We start from the raw sequence: 24,566 nt of genomic DNA on the forward strand, positions 1-24,566 counted from the left end.
CATGGAGTTTAGGGGCACTGACCCTTCTCTAAGTCTGTATAACTTTATATTGGGCCCTCCCTATCTTCAGTGATGCATCTGCAGATTCAACCAACTGTGGATTGTGCACTGTTCCCCTCACAGATGGCCTGGTAACTTCCTCCCCCAAATCCAAGGTTTTTAAATAGGTTAAAATTAACATTATGAATATTTTAGATTATCTTAATATTTTAAATGATTATGATTTATAACATCAGAAATGGTTAAGCAAAAATTCAACTTTAGAAAATGTGTAGTTACATCTTTATTTTCCCAGGTAATCATTTCTGCTTTCTTTCTTTTCTAGAATCATGATAATGTTTAAAATGTAGTCTTAAGAATTGTTTCATGACATTTGGCACTTAATTGAAGTAAAATGCCTTATTAACTCAAAAGGAATGCTTGAAACAATGTCATGTGCCTAGTTTTAGATATAGATCACATGGGAGCTACTTTACATTGCAAAAAAAAATTAGTATAAAAGCTAGAAAATACTGATTTATGATCCCCCTAAAATGGGCACTCAAACTAGCTGCGATTGTTCTGCTTCTGAGCTAAGTGAAATTGTAAAGAAGGCAAGGTGGTGTTGAGGTTTATAGTGACAAACATTTTACAGTTGTTCTACCACAGTAGCTGCAAGGAGTCAGCCTCCTCTGACATCAGCAGCCTCTTCTTCCTAATGGTTGCAGTCTTCTCTAAGGATTTTTAAGGGGACTACAACTTTGAGGAAGGAAGGAACAGCAAACAAGTACAAATATTTGAGAATAAATGTTCAACCTGTTCTTTTTCCAGTTAAGATAAAACACCAAAAAGATTGGTTTGGAAACTCTAGAAACTTCAACCCAGCCTGCCATCCCAGTCTTTTAAATGTTATAAAATAATGCTGTAAGTATTAACTAAGTAGCAGATTGCTACTTGTCTGACCCAAATAGGCTTTTGTTAGACCTTGGAAAAACTAAGTCTTCACAGCAATAGTTGGAAGCCGAGGCACTGCAGCACAAACTAGCTGAAGAGCCTCCCCTCCACACGCCATCGGTTCACTCCCCAGAACTGCAAGCTCCTTCAGGTGCTGCTTTGAGTTTTCCCTTGGCCTTGAGACCAGGACACGAAGTCTCTCTTGATGAGTACTGGAAAACCGAACGTGCTCTGATAAGTGGAGAGCGTGTTTTGGAGAGAAGGGGCCAAGGAGACAAAGCCCACTCAGCCTCCCAGCGTCTCCCTTTCTTCCCTTGTCTGGTGTTGTCTAGTCCACCTTGTTCCCACTCCCGGACTCAGCCTGCAAATTTCTGTATTTCGAGAGGGGGAAAAAATCAGTCTACAGCATAAAACTTGGTGCTTGGCTGTCCGCAGTTCCCAGCACTGAGTTTCTGCGGGCTCTCTTTTCACCAGGCTAGGCCTGAAGCCTCCCTCATCCGCACCCCTTGGCGGCCCACATACGCGCGCCTCGGAGGGCGACCCCTCCGCCGCGCACGCGCCCTTCGCGGACTCTCCGCTGACCTTCCCAGGGAAACCCCTTCAAAAGCGTTTCCCCATCACCTCGCGCCTTCCCCGCCCTTCCTGCTCTTTCCGCTTCCTCCACGCGCCTGCGCGGACCCAATTGTTTTGGCTTTCCGGTGGGATCTAGCAAAGGAAAAGGGCGGGGGAGGCGAGGGTAAGGGCGGGCGGGGTTGGGGGGTGGTCCCAAGAACCCGGGAAACTGCGAAACTGACGTTTGGGCTGCTAGGCGCGCGCGCGCGCGGCGGGAAAAGAAACCTGGCGAAGGCTGGCCCACGGTCCGCTGTCCGCGCGTCCCCGGGCCTCGAAAGGGGCCCGCCAAGAGGGCGAGAGCGCGCCGCAGGGGCGGGGTGGGAGCGGCAAGCGGGGCGTCTCGCGGCCCCGGGGCTGACGAGGCGGCGAGGGCGGGCGGCGCAGCCCGGGGGAGGAGTCTGGCGGTGGTCGGGCCCTGAGGAGCGTGCGGCGGCGCCCAGAGACGACGCAGTTTTCCGCTCAGGACTGAGCGGCCGAGGGAGGGCGCGAGGGGAAACCGGAAGGAAGGGGAGGCGGCGGCGCCAGCCTTCCTCTTAGGGAGGCGGAGGCGAGACCCCGGCCCTAGCCGCCGCGGGAGGGCCACGCCCCCGCCGCCGCGCTCCTGGGGCCCAGCGTCTTCGGGGCCGCCGGCCGCACTGGATCCCATCCCTCAGGACTGAGGGACTCGGTGAGCAGGCGTCTCCAGCCCCGGGCGGGGGACCTGGGGGCGACCTGTGGAGAACTAGGGAAGGAGGGCCGCGGCGGGAGGCGATTCGGCCTTTTGTGGCTCGGCGGGCAGGGGGCGGCTGCGGCGGCATCTTTCAAACCGGAGACGTTTCCGCCGCGGGCGGGGGATGGGCGCGGGCGGCCGGCGCCTCTGTCCACACCCGGCGGCGGCCCCGCTGCGGCCCGGCGTCCGGCCGGTGCTTGGGGCAGGGGCGGGTGAGTGAGTCGCTCAGCCGCGGGTCGTTTCCGGCCGCGGTTCTCCCGGGCGGCGCCCTGGCCCCGGCTGGAGCCCGCGTTGCCAGAATCAAGCTGTTTCCCTTAACTACTCGCGACGTGTTCGCGAGACGGTGGGCAGTAGGAGGGCAAGCCGTGCGTTTTCTCCTTGTCCGGGACTTCTGAAGTAACCAAGAGATGTCTAGATTAACAGAGGTCCCATTGTGGGTCTACTGATGATTTTAAAAAGAAAGCAGAAGCTGCTCTTTGAAACGGAAAATTGTGTACGTATTTACTTTAGATTGAAATCTCTTAAGTTATTTGAACTCGACCACCTCTCCCTGTGAATTAAGAAGCCGTGGAGTAGAATATCCCGTTGTGGCGCGGTTATTTTGAGTTAACGGCTCTCCCCCCCCCCGCTTTATTAATCAAAGCTCTCTTTCTACTAACTCAAAGGGAGAATAATATACTACCCACAAATCTCTAGAGTTGTCCGATGCCACGGATGAACCCCTTTAAATGAAAATGGAAAAAGAATCGAAAATTACCTGTGGAAGGGTATGTTTGTGTGAAATATCTAGCTAAAGTATCAGCGTTGTAAAAACGTAGGGTACAGGACGTCACGTGTTGTTGATAACATGAATCTGTACGTCTGGCTCACTTAGCATTCAGGCATTTAGAAACAACCCTATCAGCAGTGTACTCTGACTACAGTTATTTTTTTTATCTTTTTCTATTGAGACCACGAATCAACAAAGTGGAGTTAACAGTGGTTCTCTGTTCTAAAGTAAGGTGGGTTGGTTGGTTGGTTTTTGCTTCCCGCTGTGTTGCGAATTTTTGCCTGAGTTTGAGTCGTATGAACTTCAAATCTCTAAATTGTGAGTGGCTTACTTTAGATAACTTTAGGTTAGGATTTTTTTCATGACTTTTTTTTTAAGAAGGACTTTTTCTGACCGAAAGTAAATTGAAAAGTCAAACCAGTCAATTGTTTTCCAGCCTTGATGATGTGGAATTTTGCTAATATTAAGTTTGCTTCTTTACTTTGATCTTTTGTTGGTCTAGTGCTTATTGAAGCCCCTTTTTAGATTGGGCCCTGAAATTCTCAAGAGGTTGTTGTCCTCAGTAAACAGTACCAGGGCTATGGCATTCCTGTTGAGCTTGGTTTATAGCTCATGCTTTTCTACACGGTTGTTTTTTTTTTCTCTACAGACAGCTCTTTGTAGGAGGAGTTTTAAGTGCTATAACTCTTCTCTCCTTTTTGTTCTCCTAAGCATTACCATAGAATCTGCTAGCTTTGGTTATTCACATGCCCCTCAAGGAGGTGGTTGGGAATAGAGGTGTCAGTACTTCAGTCCACACTCCTCCATAGATTTTCTTTCTCCTAGTTAATGGAAATAATTAGCTATTTGATAACATCCAAACATTGAACACTGAGTGTGTTTAAAGTGAATGGTAAAGTTATAGAAATTTGAATGCAGGCAAAAGATTCTTGTGGTTTTCCCAAAGATTTTATTCATTTAACTAGAAAAGAGTTGTTTTTCTTCTTGCTCATATTTCTAAGAGCAGGAAAAAGGATTGGTCCTAATGTCATAAAAAATATGAATGAAAATGCCAAAGTCCTTCATTATATCTTAATCATTTTCAGTTTTGTAGAGTTTGAATAGAGCAGGTTATGTTCAAATTACTCAGGGTATTAGAAATGATAGGTTGTTTTCAAGTAACTTTTTAAATATGTGAAGGTTACTCCCTGTTCGCTTGCCAGGATTTTTCAGCACCTAGATTCTTCTGTGTGGGAAGGAGGGATTATAGTAGGAAACTTGGAGAAAATGTAATCATTTAATGAGAGGTACTTTTTCAATTCTTCCTTTTTTTTTTTTCCTCAGCTCCACTCCCTCCCATACCTCTGACAAGTGGTAACATGTAAATAGGTGCCACCGTTGGCAGGAGATTCTAAGTATTCCTCAGTTTACCTCTCTTTTTATTTTTTTTTAAGAAACTGAGAAACTTAAGTAGCCATAATTGTTGTTCAGTGATTGTGCCGTTAATGACCTCATGAATATATTTAATATCTGGGAAATATTTTTGTTATTGTGATGAAAAAAATCACTGATTTGGTGAAAAATGAAATCCTATTGAAAAAGTTAAGGTCAGTTTTACTTTAGTCTGTATTTCTTCAGCTTTCTTAAGTCTGTGCAGAGCTGAGAGGAAAAAAGAAAAGTGATAACCAAAATAAAAGGGCATGCTACAGTCATAATTATTCTATCACAAATGGTGTTTCCTTTATGTTCTTGTTTAATTTTTTAAAAGTGAGATAACTTACTGATCATAATGTAGAACAGAAGCCTATTCTTGTGACCTGAATTTACTTAGGATACTAAGTATCCTAAGTATAATTAACTTGATGGAGTCAGGTAGTCTTTTCACTCTTGTTGGAAAAGGGGTCAAGAAGGAGTAGACCTAGGTTCTGAACTTGATTAGAGGAAGCTGTACTGAAATTTCTCAAACTCATACATTCTTTAAAAGTCAGGGTGTTTGTTTTTTAATTGATGTTTGTCACAATTCCAGAAAATTCTTTTTGTGTAGCGGTTGACAATCTATCTGAAGATGAAGTGGTTTTCCAAACATTCCCAACTGTCAGGGTTGTTTTGATAACTTGAAAGCAAACTATTTCTGGCACCAATATATTGTCCTCCCTGAAGGAGAAACCTATCTTTTCACTGAAATGAAGAAAGGCTTATTCTATGACTGGTGCCTTCCTGGCTATCAATTAGTTTTTTTTGCACAGGCATCAGCCTTCTCAAGGTTAGTCTTTGTTGTACTAGTATGTTTCATGATTTGTACCATCAAAAATACTCCCTAAAATCTTTGAATAAATTTCTCTTATCTAAAATGCTATTCACCCAAGGCAAAAAGAGAACTGTGTTTGAGTGTTGAAACCTTGTAATTGGGACTCTTAGACCTGTGTAGGTATGAAGGTTCAGAAGGTGGGAAGGTACTACAAAAAGCTTGACCAGTAAGTGAGTGTGTTAAGAAGAATAATTACAAATTATTTTTTTTGCACAGAGTAGTAGTTCTGTGTGTCAGGCACTGCTCCAAACTCTCCATAGAGCTCATTTAATGCTTAATCTGTTGAGAAGAATTCTATCTTTATCCCACATTTTACAGATGAGCATACTACAGCACAAAAAGGAAATAACTTATGAAAGGTCACACAAATAGTAAGTTGCAGAGTTGGGATTACAACCCAAGTAATTTGGCTCCACAGTCCATGCTCTAATTTTTTGGCAATACTTGACATTAGAATAGCCTTGGATTTTTTCTAACAAGTTTAGATCCTTTATATTGACATTTGTAGCACTGGAAGTTAGAGCATCACCTAAGTTAATAATATACAACGTGAAAGTGCTTCATACAGGTGATGACCTGTAGTCCACTGCTCTTCCTCTTTATCATGGTTTCATCACTATGTAGTTTTTGTGCAGTCGTTGTTTGCAACCTTCTCCCTTTTTTCACCTAGAAAAGAAAATGGCAGCCCACTCCAGTATTCTTGCCTGGGAAATCCCATGGACAAGAGCCTGGCGGGCTACTAGCGACTGAACAACAACGACCCTATCTTTATATCTTTCCTCATTTCACATGTACAGCTTGGTTAATTGCTGATCAGTCTCATTTTCACATTCAGTAGTTATTCAATCCTTTATTCTTTATCCATAATCACGTTGATTATGCAAGGGAGGAAAACAACTATTGAAACAACTTTCTGTAAGAGATATTTCAGATTTTTAAGTAGAATTGTGTGTATTGCTGTGGATTGTTGACTGATTTAATCCAGATGATCATTTAATAACAATGCTCTGAAACTATCTTGTGTGGCAAAATTCACTCAGTAGAACCTTGGAGGGTTGGGTAGCCTAGAGAAAATGTTAGAATCCAAGTTTTTGCTTTTTTTCTCTCAGTTGCAATTAACTTATAAAGTTTCTACTCTTATAGGAAGCTCTTAGATTAAAACATAAGTTGGTCTTTGTTATCTACTTATTTGCAGAAAGTTGGTGAAAAGTAGAAGAAAGGATATCATCCTGTATATAGCATTCTAATCTTATTCATTGCTATTATCCACTGGTATCAAACAGATCAATCAAAAATACTGAATTTAGCCGAGAACTTAGAAAAAGAAATAAGAATATGCATACTTTTTATGCCAGAGTACATTTTACTTTGTTAGATTCTGAATGTCATTACACTGTGTTTGTATGACTCCCATTCGGAGAAGGCAATGACACCCCACTCCAGTACTCTTGCCTGGAAAATCCCGTGGACGGAGGAGCCTCGTGGGCTGCAGTCCATGGGGTCGCCAAGAGTCGGACACGATTGAGCGACTCACTTTCACTTTTCACTTTCATGTATTGGAGAAGGAAATGGCAACCCACTCCAGTGTTCTTGCCTGGAGAGAATCCCAGGCATGGGGGAGCCTGTTGGGCTGCCTTCTATGGGGTCGCACAGAGTCAGACACGACTGAAGCGACTTAGCAGCAGCAGCAGCAGCCTGACTCCCATTGAATGCTTTTTCTAGTTGGCTTTTCTCACTGTGAAATATGTCCTGACAACTACCTTTAAATTATAGGACCTTTTTATTAATCTTAAGGTACCTGATACCAGGAAATGTGGCAACTAATAGTGGTTTCCTAGTCTTTGGCCGTCAGTTCATCTGCGGAATCCATGTGTTCATTGAATGTCTTTACACAGAATTGTCTTGTACACATCTTCTGTTATTAAAATACATGTAAATGAGTTTTGCCTACAAAGTCCCTTCAGTCGTGTCTTTGCTACCTTTGGTACTATAGCCTGCCAGACTCTTCTGTCCATGGGATTCTCCAGGCAAGAATACTGGAGTGGGTTGCCATTTCCTTCTCCAGAAATTATGTAGTTGATTTTTTAAAAAAAGAAATTCAAGTATTTTTGACTCTAAAATAGTTTTTTTTTTCTCATTGTGGGTTTCTTTCAGCAGATTATCTTTAGAAAAGTCCTTTTTTCTAACCTAAATAAAGGATACTCACACTGGATTTTTTTAAAGTGTTTCAAAAGTTGACTGAGCCTGTAGTAAGTAGGGAAAGTCGTTGTGTGACTAGGTAAGAGATGTTAAAATATTTCAGTTGAAAGGTGGAATATAGACAGGTTAGATTAAGAATTATATTTAATTCAACTTTCAAGCATTTTAAGATTTGTGCTTTTTCCTTGTTTTTATGACTTGAAAGGGAAACAGTCTTCTGGGAAAAATATCTTGTGCATTTTTGTTACCACCTTTTTAAAAAATTTTTAATATTTGATCAAGAAGCAGCCTAAAACAGAGATTGGTACATTTAGCCTGTAGTCTGTATTTGTAAAGAACATTTTGTTGAAACAATCATGTCCGTTCGTTTATATGTTGACTGTTGCTGTTTTCAGACTGCAACAGATACAGCATTTGGGACAAAAACTTTATGCTTCCAAATCCTAAAATATTTTGTCTTTATGATGAGAAAAGAGAGTAGCATAGCTTTTGAAAGTTTGAGTTTTTTAATTAAATAATCATTGCATATGTTAACAAAATTTAGAAGGTTTAAATAAGTCTTCAATAAATGTTTCTTTCCTCTGCAGTGTGAACCACTGTTAGCAGTGGGACAAATGCCAGCTGCCTCCTTTGCTCGTTTTACTTTGCTACAGTTGTTCTTATGGTAAAGAATAAAATTTCTTGTATTATGTCTCTGTCAAAAATTTAGAAATGAAAGATCATGACAGCCAGATTTTATTCTTTTGCCTGCCTCTAGATTTGAGCTTGTCTAGAATAAAGACACTCTTTAAATGATAGACATGTTTGGCTGTAGTAAGAGTAAGTACACTTGGGGTCTTGGAGCTCTCATGGTTGGCAACTCTCAGTCTGAGTACTTAAGAGTAGAATGACCAACACTTAGTAAATACTCAAAAAACATTTGTGGAGTTAAATTTAAGTGGCCATTAATTTATGATCGAAAATTAAGTAAACAATTTCATTGATACCTGGGAATTAAGAGGAAATTTGTAAAATGTGTCCAATCTTTGGTTATTAAGTAGTATAGTTCAGACTTTGTGAAATGTTTCAGAGCATGTAGTATGTTGATTTTAAGGGCCTTTTGAAGGTTATTGGTTTTCCATCTTAAACTTTGCCATTTTTTACATTTTCAGTTAATACATTTTGAACTCTTATGTTCCCAGAAAAGCAACACTTAATTTTATTTTGAATTGAACTAGATACTGATCTGTGTAAATAATTAAATTTATGTGATGTCTGAATGACTTTTGCTGCCTATTTTAATGTTGAGATATCTTAAATAAAAATTGTTAGGAAGATAATGTACCCTAGATTTCAAAGGAAAGGGTGGAAATAGGGGTGTATAAAGCAGTGACAATAAGATTGTACAAAGTTGGGTCACCGTGTAATTTTCTAAAAGCAGACTAGTATTGTTTTAATACAGTATCATGAATATGATAAAAAGAAATCAAATTTAATAAAACCGAGACATACATAAATGGGGCTCAAAAAAGGAACTGCAAAAAAAGTCAGGTTCAGAGAGTATGAAGTCTTAGAGAAATAACCAGAGTGAACCTGTACAGCTACCCTGCAAGGAATTCTGGAGTGTAGAGTGTCATCTAAATCCATCCTGGCCCTGACCAGCAGCTCCTGTCACCTGGTTTAAACATGGATGAGGACAATTTGGGGTCCTGCAGCTGGGGTTAGGACTTTTAGTGTATCAATATATACATTCCTGTCAGATAAATTTTTAGAGGCAGAATTGAAAGATTGAGATATTAAGCATTTACAGTGCCAAATATTGTGTCTTCTATAATACTTCCTTTTCAATTCTGAAATTAAAAAGCTCTTAAAATCAAGTTTAAAAAATTTATTTTTGTAAAACTTGATCTGAAGTAATGAGACTCTATATAGTATTATTTTTCATACTATTCATATTTCCCTCAGCACAAATAGGATGTTCAGTTACGGAGTTCTGTCCCAGACTGCTCTGCTTGTAGTACATGATATATGTACCACATTACCTTTGTAAGATTTGAGAAAGCCTAAATTCCAGAACATAGCTGGCTCTAAGAGTTTTGATTAAGGGCTTGGAGGTATGTATCAACTTACACTCCTGTGTAAAACTGCTCATTTTCCAACACCCTCCTCACTAACACTGGGCCTTGCTGCATTATTAATATATGAAAATAGCCAGTGATTTTAGGTATTATTAGCCTTAGAGGTTATGCAATAAACTTAGATTTATAGGGTAACTTTCAGATCTGGAAGAGCAAAGTCATTACCTTAAATGACCCAAAGTCTCTGGCTTTGCACCTGTTTTAGTTACTTCCTTATACTTTACTTGGCTGGAAATTTGACAGTCTGCATCAAGTTAGCAGTTTATGTAAGAGTATAGCTTGGCCCAAAGTACAATGTGACCTCTTTGAGAGATGGATGATATTTTTGTGAGAAAAAGTAGTAGTAGTTCCAAATGATGGTCAAATATTTTTATAGGTTTCATGTCAACAGCACTTGACTTCCTGATTATGGAACTAAGAATCATCTAATTAGAAAACAGGTGATAGTTTTTTTGGGTAGACTCCGGGAGTTGGCGATGGACAGAGAGGCCTGGCATGCTGCAATTCATGGGGTCGCAAAGAGTTGGACATGACTGAGCGACTGAACTGATAGTTTTTTAACTATTATTAGTACTCTATATTATATATTCTTTTTCCTTATTTGTAATTCATATGTCATACATTATACTTATTTCCAAATAATATTTTAAAATTAAACTTTAATGCAGCTGAAATTTCTTTTGATGAATGATATTGGGGTTTGTTTTTTCCTCCTGGGGGTATCCAGTTTTTCCAGTGTTATTTGTTGGAATAACCCAGTCTTCTAATTTGAAGACTTCTTTATCATATCTAATACCTTTTTTTAAACATGAGTGTATTATATTTACTTATTTTTATTTACTTGCCTTTATTGTAGAACTGTTAATATATCTTAATATCTGATAAGTCATGAGGAAAAACTTGCCTCCCTTTCACTCAAATATCTTGGCAATTTTTGGGAATTCTTCCAGATGAATCTTGTAAAAATTGGATTTGAATCTTGTGAAAATTTTAAATTTACACATTTTGAGAACATTCATATTTGTATAATATGAAGTCTTCATGTAGTAATACATTTCTCTATTTTATCATACTGTATGTTTTTGTTTTTCAGTAAAATTATGTTTTTAAAGAACTTTATAAATGTATGCATATTGATGCATTCTTTACTTTCCAAAATGTTTAAATTTTTTATAGAAGGTAAAAAGTTAACTTAAAACTACAAAAGTAATAAACTTTTAAAAGTGTTCCTTTTCTCATGTTTTATTTTTATGGTAATGTCTAAAGTTGAACTTCAAAAAAATGTAATTCATATGTAAGTCTGCTTAAACATTGTATTCTAAAAATGTACTGGCCTAGATACTCTGACAGAATTTTTTTTTTTTTTTTTTTTAGTTACTCCCGAGGATCCACCAAACATAGGATGTTGCCACAAAATCTACCTCGTGTGTTACTCTCTTTCAAGATGAACAACAGTTGCAGATTTGAGCAAGATGTGTGCAGACTGTGTTGAAAAACTCTGAAGAACCTAATTAACACAGGATGACCTAGTAGTGATTCTAAGCCTATTGCAAGATACTATTCATTAGTGAGTGTGTCAGTCTTGGTTCTGAATGCTGCAGATAACAGCAAGCAGAGTTTCTCCTTTCTTTATTTCTGAAGCATTCACTTGACCTTCCATCAGTAAGACTGACTTTATTCTAATCTGTTCCTGGAGATATTAATGGAATACAGTCATGTCCACTCAAGAGGAGAAGCAGATCAATACTGAATATGCTGTGTCCTTGTTGGAGCAGTTAAAATTGTTTTATGAACAGCAGTTGTTTACTGACATAGTGTTAATTGTTGAGGGAACTGAATTCCCTTGTCATAAAATGGTTCTTGCAACATGTAGCTCTTATTTTAGGTAAGTACTTTTAATCTTGGTTAGTTTGTAATTTCAAGTGCAGAATGTTGGCTTGTTTTAATCTTTTGCCAGAAATTATTTTAAATACTCTTTAAATTTTAAAAAATTAGATGTCTTAACGTTTTGCCTAAATTTTCTATTTGGGTGACAAAGTGCTTGCCAGTCACTTCCTTGTGTGTGTAAATAAGGGACAGGCAAGGGAAGTTTTTACAAAGATTAAATACAAGAAATTTGAAATTAAGTTTAATGATGCGGAAGCAAAAAGGTTCAGAATACTGATTTTTTATTGAAAGAGAAAGGAAAATGAATGGTGTAATTTTCACTTACTTAAAAGATTTTAAAATGTTAAATTTAGAAAATGGGCTTTGTTTATAAATTTAAGAGTTGCTGCTGCTGCTAAATCGCTTCAGTCGTGTCCAACTCCGTGCGACCCCATAGACGTCAGCCCACCAGGCTCCCCTGTTAAGAGTTACCGTATACTTAATAATAACTTCTAGAAGGTAATTGGTAGTGTTTAGATGTGTTAAGGACTTCTGTTTCCTTTGAAAAAATTAATTTTTTGCTCACTGTTGGTTACTTTTATCATTTGTGATATCTTTTTAGCCTTACCAGACTCCTTCCCAGATTAAAATAGTTAATAACTGATATTCTCTGTGCCTCAGAATTTAGAAGTTGACTTAATTGTTTGCTAATTATAAATAAAACTTTACATTTTTATGATCTTTTACAACTTTTAATCTTTTTAATGTAGGTTTTCCTTTGTTACGTATTTCATGGGAGGAATAGAATTAAGGCATAGAAGTTCCTGTGTTTGGTCAGTGCCGTTAGGTTGAATTTTTACTTAATATTTGAAAGGGACAGTGAATAAAGATGAATTAAATGTGGACGGTATATTCGTACAACAAATCTTAGCTGGCTTAAGTGGCTATCATCAATGAAAGTTACTTTCTGCTGCTTTTTAGTGGCAGCTATAGACAGGACAGGTATAATTTTAACTTTTCAAGGCTAATGTAGAGAAAGGTGTAGAAACTTCACATTCCTCAGTATAACACATCTCATGATGATTATAGAAGCTTAGGCCCAGATTGCCTTGTTAGTTGCTTTGCTGTGCCTGCTGTTTTTTCAGGTTTAGCTGTGGATATTTCCTAGTTTCAGACATTGAAACTATTTTTATCTTAGTAAACTTAGCATATTTGCAAACAATGATTCTAGAAAACCTAATGGACCTAGAGAGGATCCTCAGAATCCTCTTGTGTTTCTACAGATAGAGATTCTTGTGTTTCAAACCCAGAAGTTAGATTCTTCTGGGTCAAACTCAGTGGGTCTGAGTTAGAGTTTCAGGATTTGTATATTTTAAGAGCCTCCCAGATGATTGTGATTGTCAGGATTGTTTTTGTTTTTTCATATCCATTGGGTTAGTAGATAGTGTCAGGAATTCAGAGTTACAGATTCAGTCAAACCTAGGTCCATTAGTTCTCCCTTTTTAATGGCTGTTAATTACGAACTGATTATTCTTTATTGGAAAGCTTTACGACTTGTGGATTTTCAGATTGGTATTTGTAATCATAGAATAGAATATTTTGTGGTTATTACCCTAGTAGTTGTCTTGTGTAACTTTTAAACCTATGCAGAAATTCTGTTTGCTAAATTGTCATCTTTATCAGAAAGGTAACACATGTGATTATGGGTTAGGTATATTACCTTTTTTCTTCCTTGTTAACTTTATTTTTTATTGTATAGATAACACAGTATTCTCTAAATTATCTAGCCATGAGGTTATTCTTTATCTTTTAACTAATTGGGTTGGAATTGGCTTCCTGGAAGACTAAAAAGTTTAAATATTTCATTAGTATTACAATTTTAAAAGCAACACAATCTCTTTAAGGCTGCTGTTATTAATGTATCACCAGTTAGTTCCCTTCTTTAGCATCTTTGGTGTCCTAAGATAATATATTCTCCCTAAAGCAAATCAGATAATAGGGATTTGAAATAACAATAGAAAGAATAGTTCTGCCCATGTTTGGGATTAAATCCATCCATCTTTACAATCCTGTGTCTGGGCCAATTTCATAATCCACAAGACCAAAACACATATATTAATTTTTCCTCCCATATATATCTTTTCTCTGGACTGGATAGATAATTATTACTGTATATTCCCACAATAATAACTTGATCTTTTCCCAAGTTCCTTCAACTGGATTCTACTTTCAAGTTTGCAGATTTCAGTATCTTTACATATGTTGCCATCAATTTAACCATTAGAAATTTACTATGAGAAATTTTGTCCTTTGAACTAGGCACATTCTTTTGTAGTTTACCAGTTCCATTCCACCAAGAATCAAAAAAAATTCTAAAATCCCAAGAACCTCTGAAGTAATAGTTTCTGTATATGTTACTTCTTAGTAACATATACAGTAGACCCCAAGTGAAAGGGATTACTTGAGAATTACTCAGCACCTCTCCCACCGTGGTAATTCAGCCTGCTATAATATTGTGCAATTCAGTATTCTTTCTTTGAAAAGCCTGTTTCAGATTTTTATGATCAAGTTGGCTAAGCTTCCCCTAGTTCCTTTTGTCTTTGGGAAGCATAGATCCTTCACAGAAGTCCATTATTCCAGTGTCTTAAACCATAGTCTGGAATGACTAGTCTCAGTGTCATCTGTATAGTCAGCTGTTCTTTTGCCCTACTTCCTCTTCCAAAGTTAACTGCCTTCTATTGGAACAGACAAAAAGCACATGACCCCTAAATCTTCCATTTTTACTCAGATATCTTGTAATTCTTTTTCAGGTTGCTTTTGGTTATCTCCCATGTGAGAGAAGTGACTTGTGAAACAAGTGACACCAGTAGTCTTAGGTGTTTTTATTAGAGTTTTCTTGTTACATCTTGGATATTTTTCAAGAATAATTCCTATTCTCCTTTACTCTCACTAGGTTTATTTATGGCCATTCTGTATTCTTTGGGAGGAAGTTTTCAAACACCCTGATTGATGTTTTTGCCACTTTTCCATTCCCTAACTGCCTCAAGTTAGTTGCTGTTCTTACTGCTCTTTGTGAGCTACACCAGAAATCACCAATGCTTTCCTAATTGCTTTTGCTACGTTTGTTACCGTTGACGCTTAAGTTTTTGACAGCCTGCTTCTCTTGCCCAGAGTAGCATTATACTGACTGCCTTGTTCTTATTTCTCTGATGAATGTTTCTCAACCTTTTGTCATTCTTACTTTTTCTTCTAATAGAGCTCTACCTCAGGTTGGTCATTGGGTATCTGGGTGGGTTTTTCTTTTAGTTTTTTAGTCTCTTTCATGTAACTTACTTGGCTTTAACACATGACATTTTGTAGATAATTCACAGTTTGTTGCATTAATGCCTGACCTTCTTCATAGTTTCAGTAATATTAAATACTTAACTGGTTATTGTATTATTTCTATTTGACTCAGCTTCCCATGCCTTTAATTAAACATATCTAAAATTTAACTCACCTTTTTTACAAGATTAACTTTTTTCCTCCATCTTACAATTTTCCTCTCAATGGTTAACAATTTTTTTTTCAGGCATTTACTTGAAAATAAAGAGCTAGCTTTGATTCTTTTCCTATCTATGAAAGGAGCGGCAAAGAACGAGATGGTTAGATAGCATCACTCACTCAATGAACATGAATTTGAGCAGATTTTGGGAGATAGTTGAGGACAGAGGAGCCTGGCATGCTGCAGTCCACAGGGTCGCAAAGAGTCAGACACAACTTAGCAACTAAAAAACAACAATCTACTTCTTACTCTTATTGCCAGTGTTCAGAAAATCACCTGATCTTGTTGGGTTTTTTTTAAAAGCTTTTGTATCCATTTCTCCCATCCTCTGTCAGGTGGTTCTTACTTCTAACATAGATTATTACTGTAGCCTAAAAAGCGGTTTTCCAGTCTCCAGCCTTTGGCTCTTGAGATCTGTCAGTACAGAGTATTCATTCTAGAAAATGTTTTATTATGCTAGTGCATCCATGCTCAGAACCCTTCAGCATTCTTCATTATCTACAAGGAAGTTCAGTAAAAAGTTTTGGCTCTGCTGTTGGGCTTGCATGATCTTACCCCCGACGCAGGATTGAACCCAGGCCCGAGCAGTGAAAGCACTGGGTCCTAACCACTGAACTGCCAGGAAATTCCTTCTTGGGTCTCATTTTAAAAGCCTTCTGTGATCTAAATGCCTGAACCTCTTAGGTTCAGCAGTCCCCTCCAAAAAGAAGTTCTTATGTTCTACTCTGACTCACTACTTTATCCACTTTAAATTGTTTCTTATCTTGTCCTTGAGGTGCCCAGGCTAGTTGTTGTAATACCACACTTTAGATCTCTATAGGCTTTTCTATACATACAGTAATACTCTTTGCATTTTTTTCATCTCTCCCCTATATGTGGACATTTTAGTTTGTATTCTTCATAACATAATTGTTTTTACAGCATATTTTCCTGCATGTAATAAATTTTTAGCAAACTGTCCTGCATATTTTTAGGAAATCATTTGAGTAAATTGAAATTTTAACAGCTTTGTTGAGAGCTAATTTACATACAGTTAAGTATTTCAGTATATTTAAAGAGCTATACAACCATCTCTACAATCTAATTTGAAATATTTCCATCACTTTATGCCCACTTATAGTCTGTCACTCACCTTTCTTACCCATTGCCCTAGGTAACTACTAATCTCCTTTCTGCCTCTGTATATTTGCTTCTTGGGGATATTTCATCTAAATGGAATCATATAGTATGTGGTCTTTTGTATCTGCCTTTCACTGACCATAATAATTTTAAGGTTTGTCTGTGTACGTATTAAAGAGTTCCTTTTATTGCTAAATTCCATTGTGTGAATATAAGGAGTAAATTAATTTTGATATTATCATTCAGCATGGCATAGTGGAATAGTTTGGTATAGCTTTGGCACTGGATTATACTTTTCTGTTGCCTCCCTCAAAAGTTTTTCCCTGTAAGTTGTCTATCAGCAAATACCCTAAATAAACATCCTATGTGGTCTAGTTTTGGTGTTTTTTTTTTTAGCTCTACTTTTGTTTTCCCCCTCCCACCCTTACTGTAGGGCCATGTTCATGAGTGGACTAAGTGAAAGCAAACAGACACACATACACCTGAGGAATGTGGATTCAGCCACCTTACAGATAATAATAACCTATACATACACGGGTAACTTGGCAATAAATGACAGCACTGTAGAACAGCTTTATGAAACAGCTTGCTTCCTGCAGGTAAGCAGTTTTTTCTCTCAGTTGTATGTGTTAACTGTGGTTTATTTTTCTTAAGAAACATTGTTTCATCAGTGATGTCTTATAGCTATGTAATTTTATTGCAGGTTTTAGAATGTAAAGTTTTTCTTCTCTTTTTAAAACGTGTAAAAGAAAAACAATAGAATTTGATCGTCTAGTAAACTTAGTTTTTATGATGGGAACTTTACTGAAAAGATAGGTGAAAATTTCATATTTCATATTCTGCCTAGTATACCACAGAATTTAGATCTTAAGTAAAAAGTTTTAAACAGTGTTACTAAATTTAAATGCTGTGGTGTTTTGGTTAAAAACTTAGATACGCTAATTTTTGATGGTATTACTTTTCATGGAAAATGTCAAGATTCTTAACAGAAGTTATCGAACAAATATTTATAATAGCATAAGAACACACTGAGCTATTAAGAATTAAACTAAAATAAAAAGTGATGATATATTTACATATGCTAAACTGTTTCATTCTTTCACTCTGTTTCCCCTTCAACATTTTTATTATTTACTTTTGGCCATGCCATGTGGCTTGTGGAATCTTAGTTCCTGAACCAGGGATGGAACCCATGCTCCCTGCCGTGGAAACAGTCTTAGCCACTGGACCAACAGGGACTTCCATCCTTCAACATTCCTTTTAAATTTTAAGAGGCATATAAAAATATTTCCCAGGACTTCTGGTAGTCCATTGGTTAAGAATCCACACTTCCACTGCAGGGGACATAGGTTTGATCCCTGACTGGGAAACTAAGATCCCACATGCTGTATGGTGTGGCTAAATAAATAAAATATACTTTTCTCATTGCTTTTCCTATTTGGAATAATTCTTTGTATTTTCAGAAATAAAGTTTCTCCAAAGGGAGAATCATCAAACTGAAGGTTAAATTTTGGTAGCATAGTTCATGATACCTAGTGGGTACTGGATAAATGCGTGCTGAATAAACGTCAGTGACATTGGTTGAGCACCAGTTTAAGTAGCTTTCCTCCTTTTTAGTTTTGTACTCTTCTCCCTGCCCCCCAGTTGTGCAGTGTCCTACTGTACCTGTAACTCTGGGGAAACTGAAGCCCATGGTAGCTTCCTGGTGCTTTACAATGGAAGACATTGATATCCTGAATCCAAACCTAAAAGGGAGAAATGCTTACTGTAAGCACTGTCTTCTATAATTTAAATGATTTCATTACCTTTTTTAAAAGCCAGGAACTAAAAGCAGGTATTTTTAGAATTGCTAAATAATTGAGGAATTTTAAGAAATTTGGGTTTTAGTACATTGTTACTGTAAATAGTGACACCTTTCCTTATTATTTTTTTTAATCATGTTAATGAAACCCTTAGGCATATGCTTACCCAAATGCAAACCCAGACTCTGCCTCCAGGACTAAGGTTGCCCTGGCATGTCTGGGATGGGGCATTTTATGACTGCCAACATGGCTTTCACTATTAACTGCATGAAATGATATTTTTATATGCCAGATATTGTACTGATGCTATATGTCGGTTCTCATCTAATCCTAAAATAATTAATCACTTAAAGGATTTCCCCATTTTATGCAGGAAAAAGCTGAGACTTAGAGAAGAAAGCTACTTATCTGATATTATACAAGTGTTGACTGGCCTATCCAAGTTTGAATCCAAGCAACTTGACTTCTTATCACAAACTGTTTCTAGTTAATCGCTGTGAACTGGAATAAATATAGTAGGTAGCACTTGTAACTCAACTGAGATCTGTTTTGTCTTGAGAAAAAACAAATCTAGGAAATTTAGAGTGGCTAAGATGGATTGTTAAATGTAGATTATAACTGCACTTGACTGTTTTCTTTTGATTGGTTATCCTAGTGCTCCAGGTAAGAAAGGCAAATAACTATCATTAGGCATTGTGTATTTCTGCTCTTTTATGAATATCTTATACACATTGACAAAACCAGATTCTCGCTTCTCAACAATAATCATTTCCTGTACTGATTCACATTGTTCTTATTTGGTTTTCTCAGTTACATATTTTTTAAAGCCTAAAAGTCTTTAACTTATGCGTGAATTTCCTTACTTTAGGCTGTTTAGGTTTTTAAGAGCCGTTTATTGGGGGGTCTTGTTTTTGTGCACCATGTGGGATATGGCATTCTAGTTCCCAGACCAGGGATCGAACCCACACCCCCTGCAGTGGAAGCTCAGAGTCTTAAACACTGGGGAAGTCCCCAAGAGCCTATCTAATGTTACACTGCTGCTGCTAAGTCGCTTCAGTCATGTCCGACTCTGTGCGACCCCATAGACGGCAGCCCACCAGGCTCCGCCATCCCTGGGACTCTCCAGGCAAGAACACTGGAGTGGGTTGCCATTTCCTTCTCCAATGCTTGCAAGTGAAAAGTGAAAGCAAAGTCACTCAGTCGTGTCCGACTCTCAGCGACCCCATGGACTGCAGCCTACCAGGCTCCTCCGTCCATGGGATTTTCCAGGCAAGATTATTGGAGTGGGTTGCCATTGCCTTCTCCTAATGTTACACTACTGACTCCTAAATAGAGTAGTTAAGTAGGCCACTAGACAAGAAGAAAAATGCAAAACAATACATAGTGAAAGTCGCTCAGTCGTGTCCGACTCTTCGTGACCCCATGGACTGTAGCCTGCCAGGCTCCTCTGTCCATGGAATTCTCCAGGCCAGAATACTGGAGTGGGTAGCTGTTCCCTTCTCCAGGGGATCTTCCCAACCAAGAGGTCGAACCCAGGTCTCCCGTATTGCATACGAATTCTTTACTATCTGAGCCACCAGGAAAGTCCCTGCACAGTCTTCTAGTTTTTTATTACTGGAAGACACTATCTCTTAGCCCAAACATGTGTACCTAAAAATAAAACTACAGTATAAGGATCTGATTAATATACTTGTGTGTTACATAACAAATGTCTAGCTTGCCTTTATCAGCCTTGTTTTTCCCCCATTTTTAGGTAGAAGATGTGTTACAACGTTGTCGAGAATATTTAATTAAAAAAATTAATGCAGAGAACTGTGTGCGATTGTTGAGTTTTGCTGATCTGTTCAGTTGTGAGGAATTAAAACAAAGTGCTAAAAGGATGGTGGAGCACAAGTTCACGGCTGTGTATCATCAGGAAGCTTTCATGCAGCTGTCACATGATCTACTGATAGACATTCTCAGTAGTGACAATTTAAACGTAGAAAAGGAAGAGACAGTTCGTGAAGCTGCTATGCTGTGGCTGGAGTACAACACAGAATCACGATCCCAGTATTTGTCTTCAGTTCTTAGCCAAATCAGAATTGATGCACTTTCAGAAGTAACACAGAGAGCTTGGTTTCAAGGTCTGCCACCCAATGATAAGTCAGTAGTTGTTCAAGGTCTTTATAAGTCCATGCCCAAGTTTTTCAAACCAAGACTTGGAATGACTAAAGAGGAGATGATGATTTTCATTGAAGCATCTTCAGAAAATCCTTGTAGTCTTTACTCTTCCGTCTGTTACAGCCCCCAAGCAGAAAAAGTTTACAAGCTATGCAGCCCACCAGCTGATTTACATAAGGTTGGGACCGTTGTAACACCTGATAATGACATCTATATAGCAGGTGGTCAAGTTCCTCTGAAAAACACAAAAACAAATCACAGTAAAACAAGCAAACTTCAGACTGCCTTTAGAACTGTGAATTGCTTTTATTGGTTTGATGCACAGCAAAATACCTGGTTTCCAAAGACCCCGATGCTTTTTGTCCGCGTAAAGCCATCTTTGGTTTGCTGTGAAGGCTATATCTATGCAATCGGAGGAGATAGTGTGGGTGGAGAACTTAATCGGAGGACTGTAGAAAGATACGATACTGAGAAGGATGAATGGACAATGGTAAGCCCTTTGCCTTGTGCTTGGCAGTGGAGTGCAGCAGTTGTAGTTCATGACTGCATTTATGTGATGACCCTGAACCTCATGTATTGTTATTTTCCAAGGTCTGATTCATGGGTAGAAATGGCCATGAGACAGACGAGCAGGTCTTTTGCTTCAGCTGCAGCTTTTGGTGATAAAATTTTCTATATTGGAGGGTTGCACATTGCTACCAATTCTGGCATAAGACTCCCCTCTGGCACTGTAGATGGGTCTTCAGTAACTGTGGAAGTCTATGATGTGAATAAAAATGAGTGGAAAATGGCAGCCAACATCCCTGCTAAGAGGTACTCAGATCCCTGTGTGAGAGCTGTTGTAATCTCAAATTCTCTGTGTGTGTTTATGCGAGAAACCCACTTAAATGAGAGAGCTAAATATGTCACTTACCAATACGATCTGGAACTTGACCGGTGGTCTCTGCGGCAACATATATCTGAACGTGTACTCTGGGACCTAGGGAGAGATTTTCGATGCACTGTGGGGAAACTATATCCATCCTGCCTTGAAGAATCTCCATGGAAACCACCAACTTACCTTTTTTCACCGGATGGAACAGAGGAGTTTGAAATGGATGGAGAGATGGTTGCACTACCGCCTGTGTAGTCAGGAGTTCAGGGAGTGCACGCTTCGTCTGTTTGCTTTGTCATTTTCTTTGCTTAATGAGAGACTATGACAGGACTGAATATGAGTACATAAAAAAATCTATCTTTGATAAATTTTATTTTTATGCCCTACTTAATATTTGCATCAGTATAATATATATCAGTGAGTCTTAAAGATATGCTTCCATAATATGAAATAGATTATCCAATAATTGAGAAACTTTTATGTGTATCATGAGAGCATAACAATCTGGATTATCTAACATTGTTAGCCCTGTGTATGTACAGTTCCAAAAGTTCACTTATTAAAGTAGTTTTCCTGTTCCTAGTGTGGTATATTGCAAATTGTGCTGAGGTTATTTTAGTATATGTATTTCATTCCTGTGCTTCTGTTTTGAAGTCCTGGAATATAGTTTTTTTCAGTGTAGTTAACTGAGCTACACTTAACACTAGTGTCCATGTTGGCATAGAAATGTTGTCTAAATCCTATAGTTGAGGAAGATCTTCCATTTTATGGGATTGCACAGGGAAAGTATGACTGCAGGATCAGTCTAACTATATACTATTAGGTGCATGTACTCTCTTTTCACTAACTTATACTTGTCTATCTAGAATACAGGTCTTCCAATCAGCTGGTCATTTACCAGGTGTGGACTTAAGTTGCTGGGCTTGCAATAAGAATTGCTGGTCCCTCATTGTGCGGGTCTGTGTGGAGCTTTAATCAGTAAATGCCTCCACTTTCTGTATTACATTAACATTGGCTCATGCATATAACTACCTGCTGCTGTTGTATTTCTCCATCTTAAAGATTCAGAGTGGGTTAACCAGGTCATTACATCTTAATTTAATAAGCATTACTGTAGAGTGATTGTGTATAGATATTTGTTAGCTGTCGGGGTGTGTTTTTTTTAACCTGTTGTGTGTGGGGGGGTGGGATTAGAAAGGTGAACTGTTCAGGAATTCTCTGCACTAGCGGTGCAGAAGAGCAGATAACTAGTGCTGCTCTGGCATTAATCCCAGGAACCACTAGCAGTAGCGGGCCGCCGCCAATCTAACATGAGCACAGGTGCTTCATGACAAACATTACTAGCATGTTCAACTGCATAATGTTCTGGCACTGTATTTTGAATGACATTAATTTATTAAATAAATTGTATATATTCAAAATCTGTATTTCTTTTGTGATGGGAATGGTGTGATTGTAGTTTTATGGGGTCAGCTTAGTTTGTTACAGGTGATTTCTTCAGAATTTTGTTTGAGGTTATATGTATATTTGTCTGATCTGAGCCTTACTGTAGCAACATAAATTACAGATCAATGACTGCCTTTCAACCGTAGTTGCCTATTAGAATCATCTCTGGGTACTTTTGAAAAAACTTGGGATGATGCCTAAGCCTCATCCCAAACAAAGGAAACCATAGTCTGTACACTCGTCAAAGCAATAGTCTTTTCCCACTGGGAACCGCATTGGTTTAGGCCTTAAATATAAAGGTTTGATTCTAGATTACCTAGATTTGATTCTGGTCTTTCTAGAGTATGTTATTATGTTTACAAACCTTAACTGCCGCCCACTCCTTATTGAGTGAAATCCAAATTAGCTCTGTTTCAAAATTATAGAAAATCAAAGAAAAAATCCTGAGAGAAGCCAGGTTAAAAAAAAAAAAAAAACCTATACATAGTTATTACATCCAGCTTCTCTTCAGGTAAGAAAATGGAATAAAATATTTAAAGTGTTTATAGTAAAAGTCTAGCAACATAGAATTCTGTGTCCTGCAAAATTATCCTTCTAAAGTGAAGGAAAAATAAAGATTTCTTGGCAGTTCTCCAAACTTCTTTGCCTTACTGTCACTTTTATAACTTGTGGCAAACTGAATCTTAGACGAGTTCAGCTCTGACTAATTACAGTTGGGTTGCTGGTAACTGCCACAGAAAACAGCATAATGGCATAGACTGGTGACACGATAAATTTGTGATCATCATGCTCAACTAAGTCCTCAACATTAGCAACCTGTCCTTTATTCTTCAAAACAATCTGAAATCTGTAGTCATTAAATCTTCACCTTCCCCAACTCTATTAGCAGATTACTTCTGAACTATCCATCACCAAATCTGTCTGTACCTGCATCCTCTATAGGTTCTTCCTCTCCTGTTAAGAAAGCATAAAAGTGTGAAGGATCAACCTTCTTACAAAGTTTGCTCTATGATTCTACTAGCTCCCAAATTGTCTTGAGCATCAGAATCCCATCAGGAACTTAAATACAAATTCCTGAACTCTAACCAAACCTTAAACTTTGTGTAAGCCTCCCCAGCTGATTCTTACGGAGCCTTCTAATTCCTCCAGTACTTCAGCTTCTCTAATTGGGTCCTTGTAGTTCTTTAAACATGACCAAGCCTTTTTTAAAATAAAAATCCTCCTCCTCAACCCTTTCCCTCTTTCCCTCTTCCCCACTTAAACAAACCTAATTCCTTGCCTGATTTGTCTTTTGAGGAACCACAGCTCACAATTTACCGCAAAACTCATGAAACTAGTTTTTGCCACTGTTACTCCACTGAAACTTGAATTTTTTTTGAGTCCAGAGGATACTTTGCTCATTTTACTTTGAAACATGATAGTATTTTACACTGTTGAACACTTTATGAGACTCTAAACAGTACTTGTCACATTATGCTCCTCTGGTTTTCTTCCTCAGAGCCTTTCTCAGACCCTTGCTGATTTCACCTCTAACTATGTCTTACTTATGCCCTAAACAAAACTCCTCAATGACTTCCGCTGATTCTCTTCAGCCCAGACCTTCACCTGAGCCAAACTTGGATACTGTTTTAACTGGAGCTGCTATAACAAAGTACCATACATTAGGTTACTTATAAGCAGAAATTTCTTACAGTTCTGGAGGCTGGAAGTTCAAAGTCAGGGTGCCAGCATGGTTAGATTCTGACAAATTCCTCTTCTGACTTGCAGACTGCCAATTTTGTATTCTTCTGTGGCAGAAAAATTCAGTAATCTCTTGGGCCACTTCTTATAAGGGCACTACTCAGATTCATGAGGTGTTCCACTCTCATCACGTAATTCTCAGTGGCCTCATCTCCCAATACCTAGTTGGGATTAGAGTTTCAACTTAAATTTTGGGAGGACACAAACAGTCCGTAACTTAAGTGTTTTCAAAGTTATCTCAAATTCAACATTCTTATTTCTCCACCCACACCCTCATTTCTGGTTCTGGTTATGTCAGTAAATGGCACCATCATCCATCCGGTTGCTTAAGCTAGAATCTTGGAAGTTAACTGACTTTTCCCTCTCCCTCACCTCCATATCCTGTCAGT

The 24,566-nt window shown here is 38.4% G+C and overlaps 1 protein-coding gene across 8 annotated transcripts; it reads left to right on the top strand.

Annotated features, from left to right (window-relative positions):
• Nucleotides 1-1,521: 1,521 nt before the first annotated feature.
• Nucleotides 1,522-22,412, top strand: KBTBD2 (kelch repeat and BTB domain containing 2). Of its 8 annotated transcripts, none has more exons than XM_081533612.1 (6): nt 1,617-1,669; nt 2,920-3,021; nt 8,097-8,173; nt 11,001-11,511; nt 16,589-16,754; nt 19,711-22,412. In XM_081533612.1, exons 4-6 carry the CDS (start codon nt 11,342-11,344, stop codon nt 21,244-21,246), a joined length of 1,872 nt encoding a protein of 623 aa, XP_081389738.1. In that variant the 5' UTR covers nt 1,617-1,669; nt 2,920-3,021; nt 8,097-8,173; nt 11,001-11,341; the 3' UTR covers nt 21,247-22,412. The 8 variants fall into 8 exon arrangements, with proteins under 8 accessions (XP_081389737.1, XP_081389738.1, XP_081389739.1 ...); XM_081533613.1 differs by lacking the exon at nt 1,617-1,669 and adding an exon at nt 1,695-1,790; XM_081533611.1 differs by lacking the exon at nt 8,097-8,173 and having other exon boundaries at nt 1,522-1,669.
• The last annotated feature ends 2,154 nt before the right edge of the window (nt 22,413-24,566 follow it).

This window comes from Giraffa tippelskirchi, chromosome 10 (genome assembly GCF_054371585.1).
Source record: "Giraffa tippelskirchi isolate mGirTip1 chromosome 10, T2T-mGirTip1v1.2.pri, whole genome shotgun sequence".
Taxonomy (NCBI): Eukaryota; Metazoa; Chordata; class Mammalia; order Artiodactyla; family Giraffidae; genus Giraffa; species Giraffa tippelskirchi.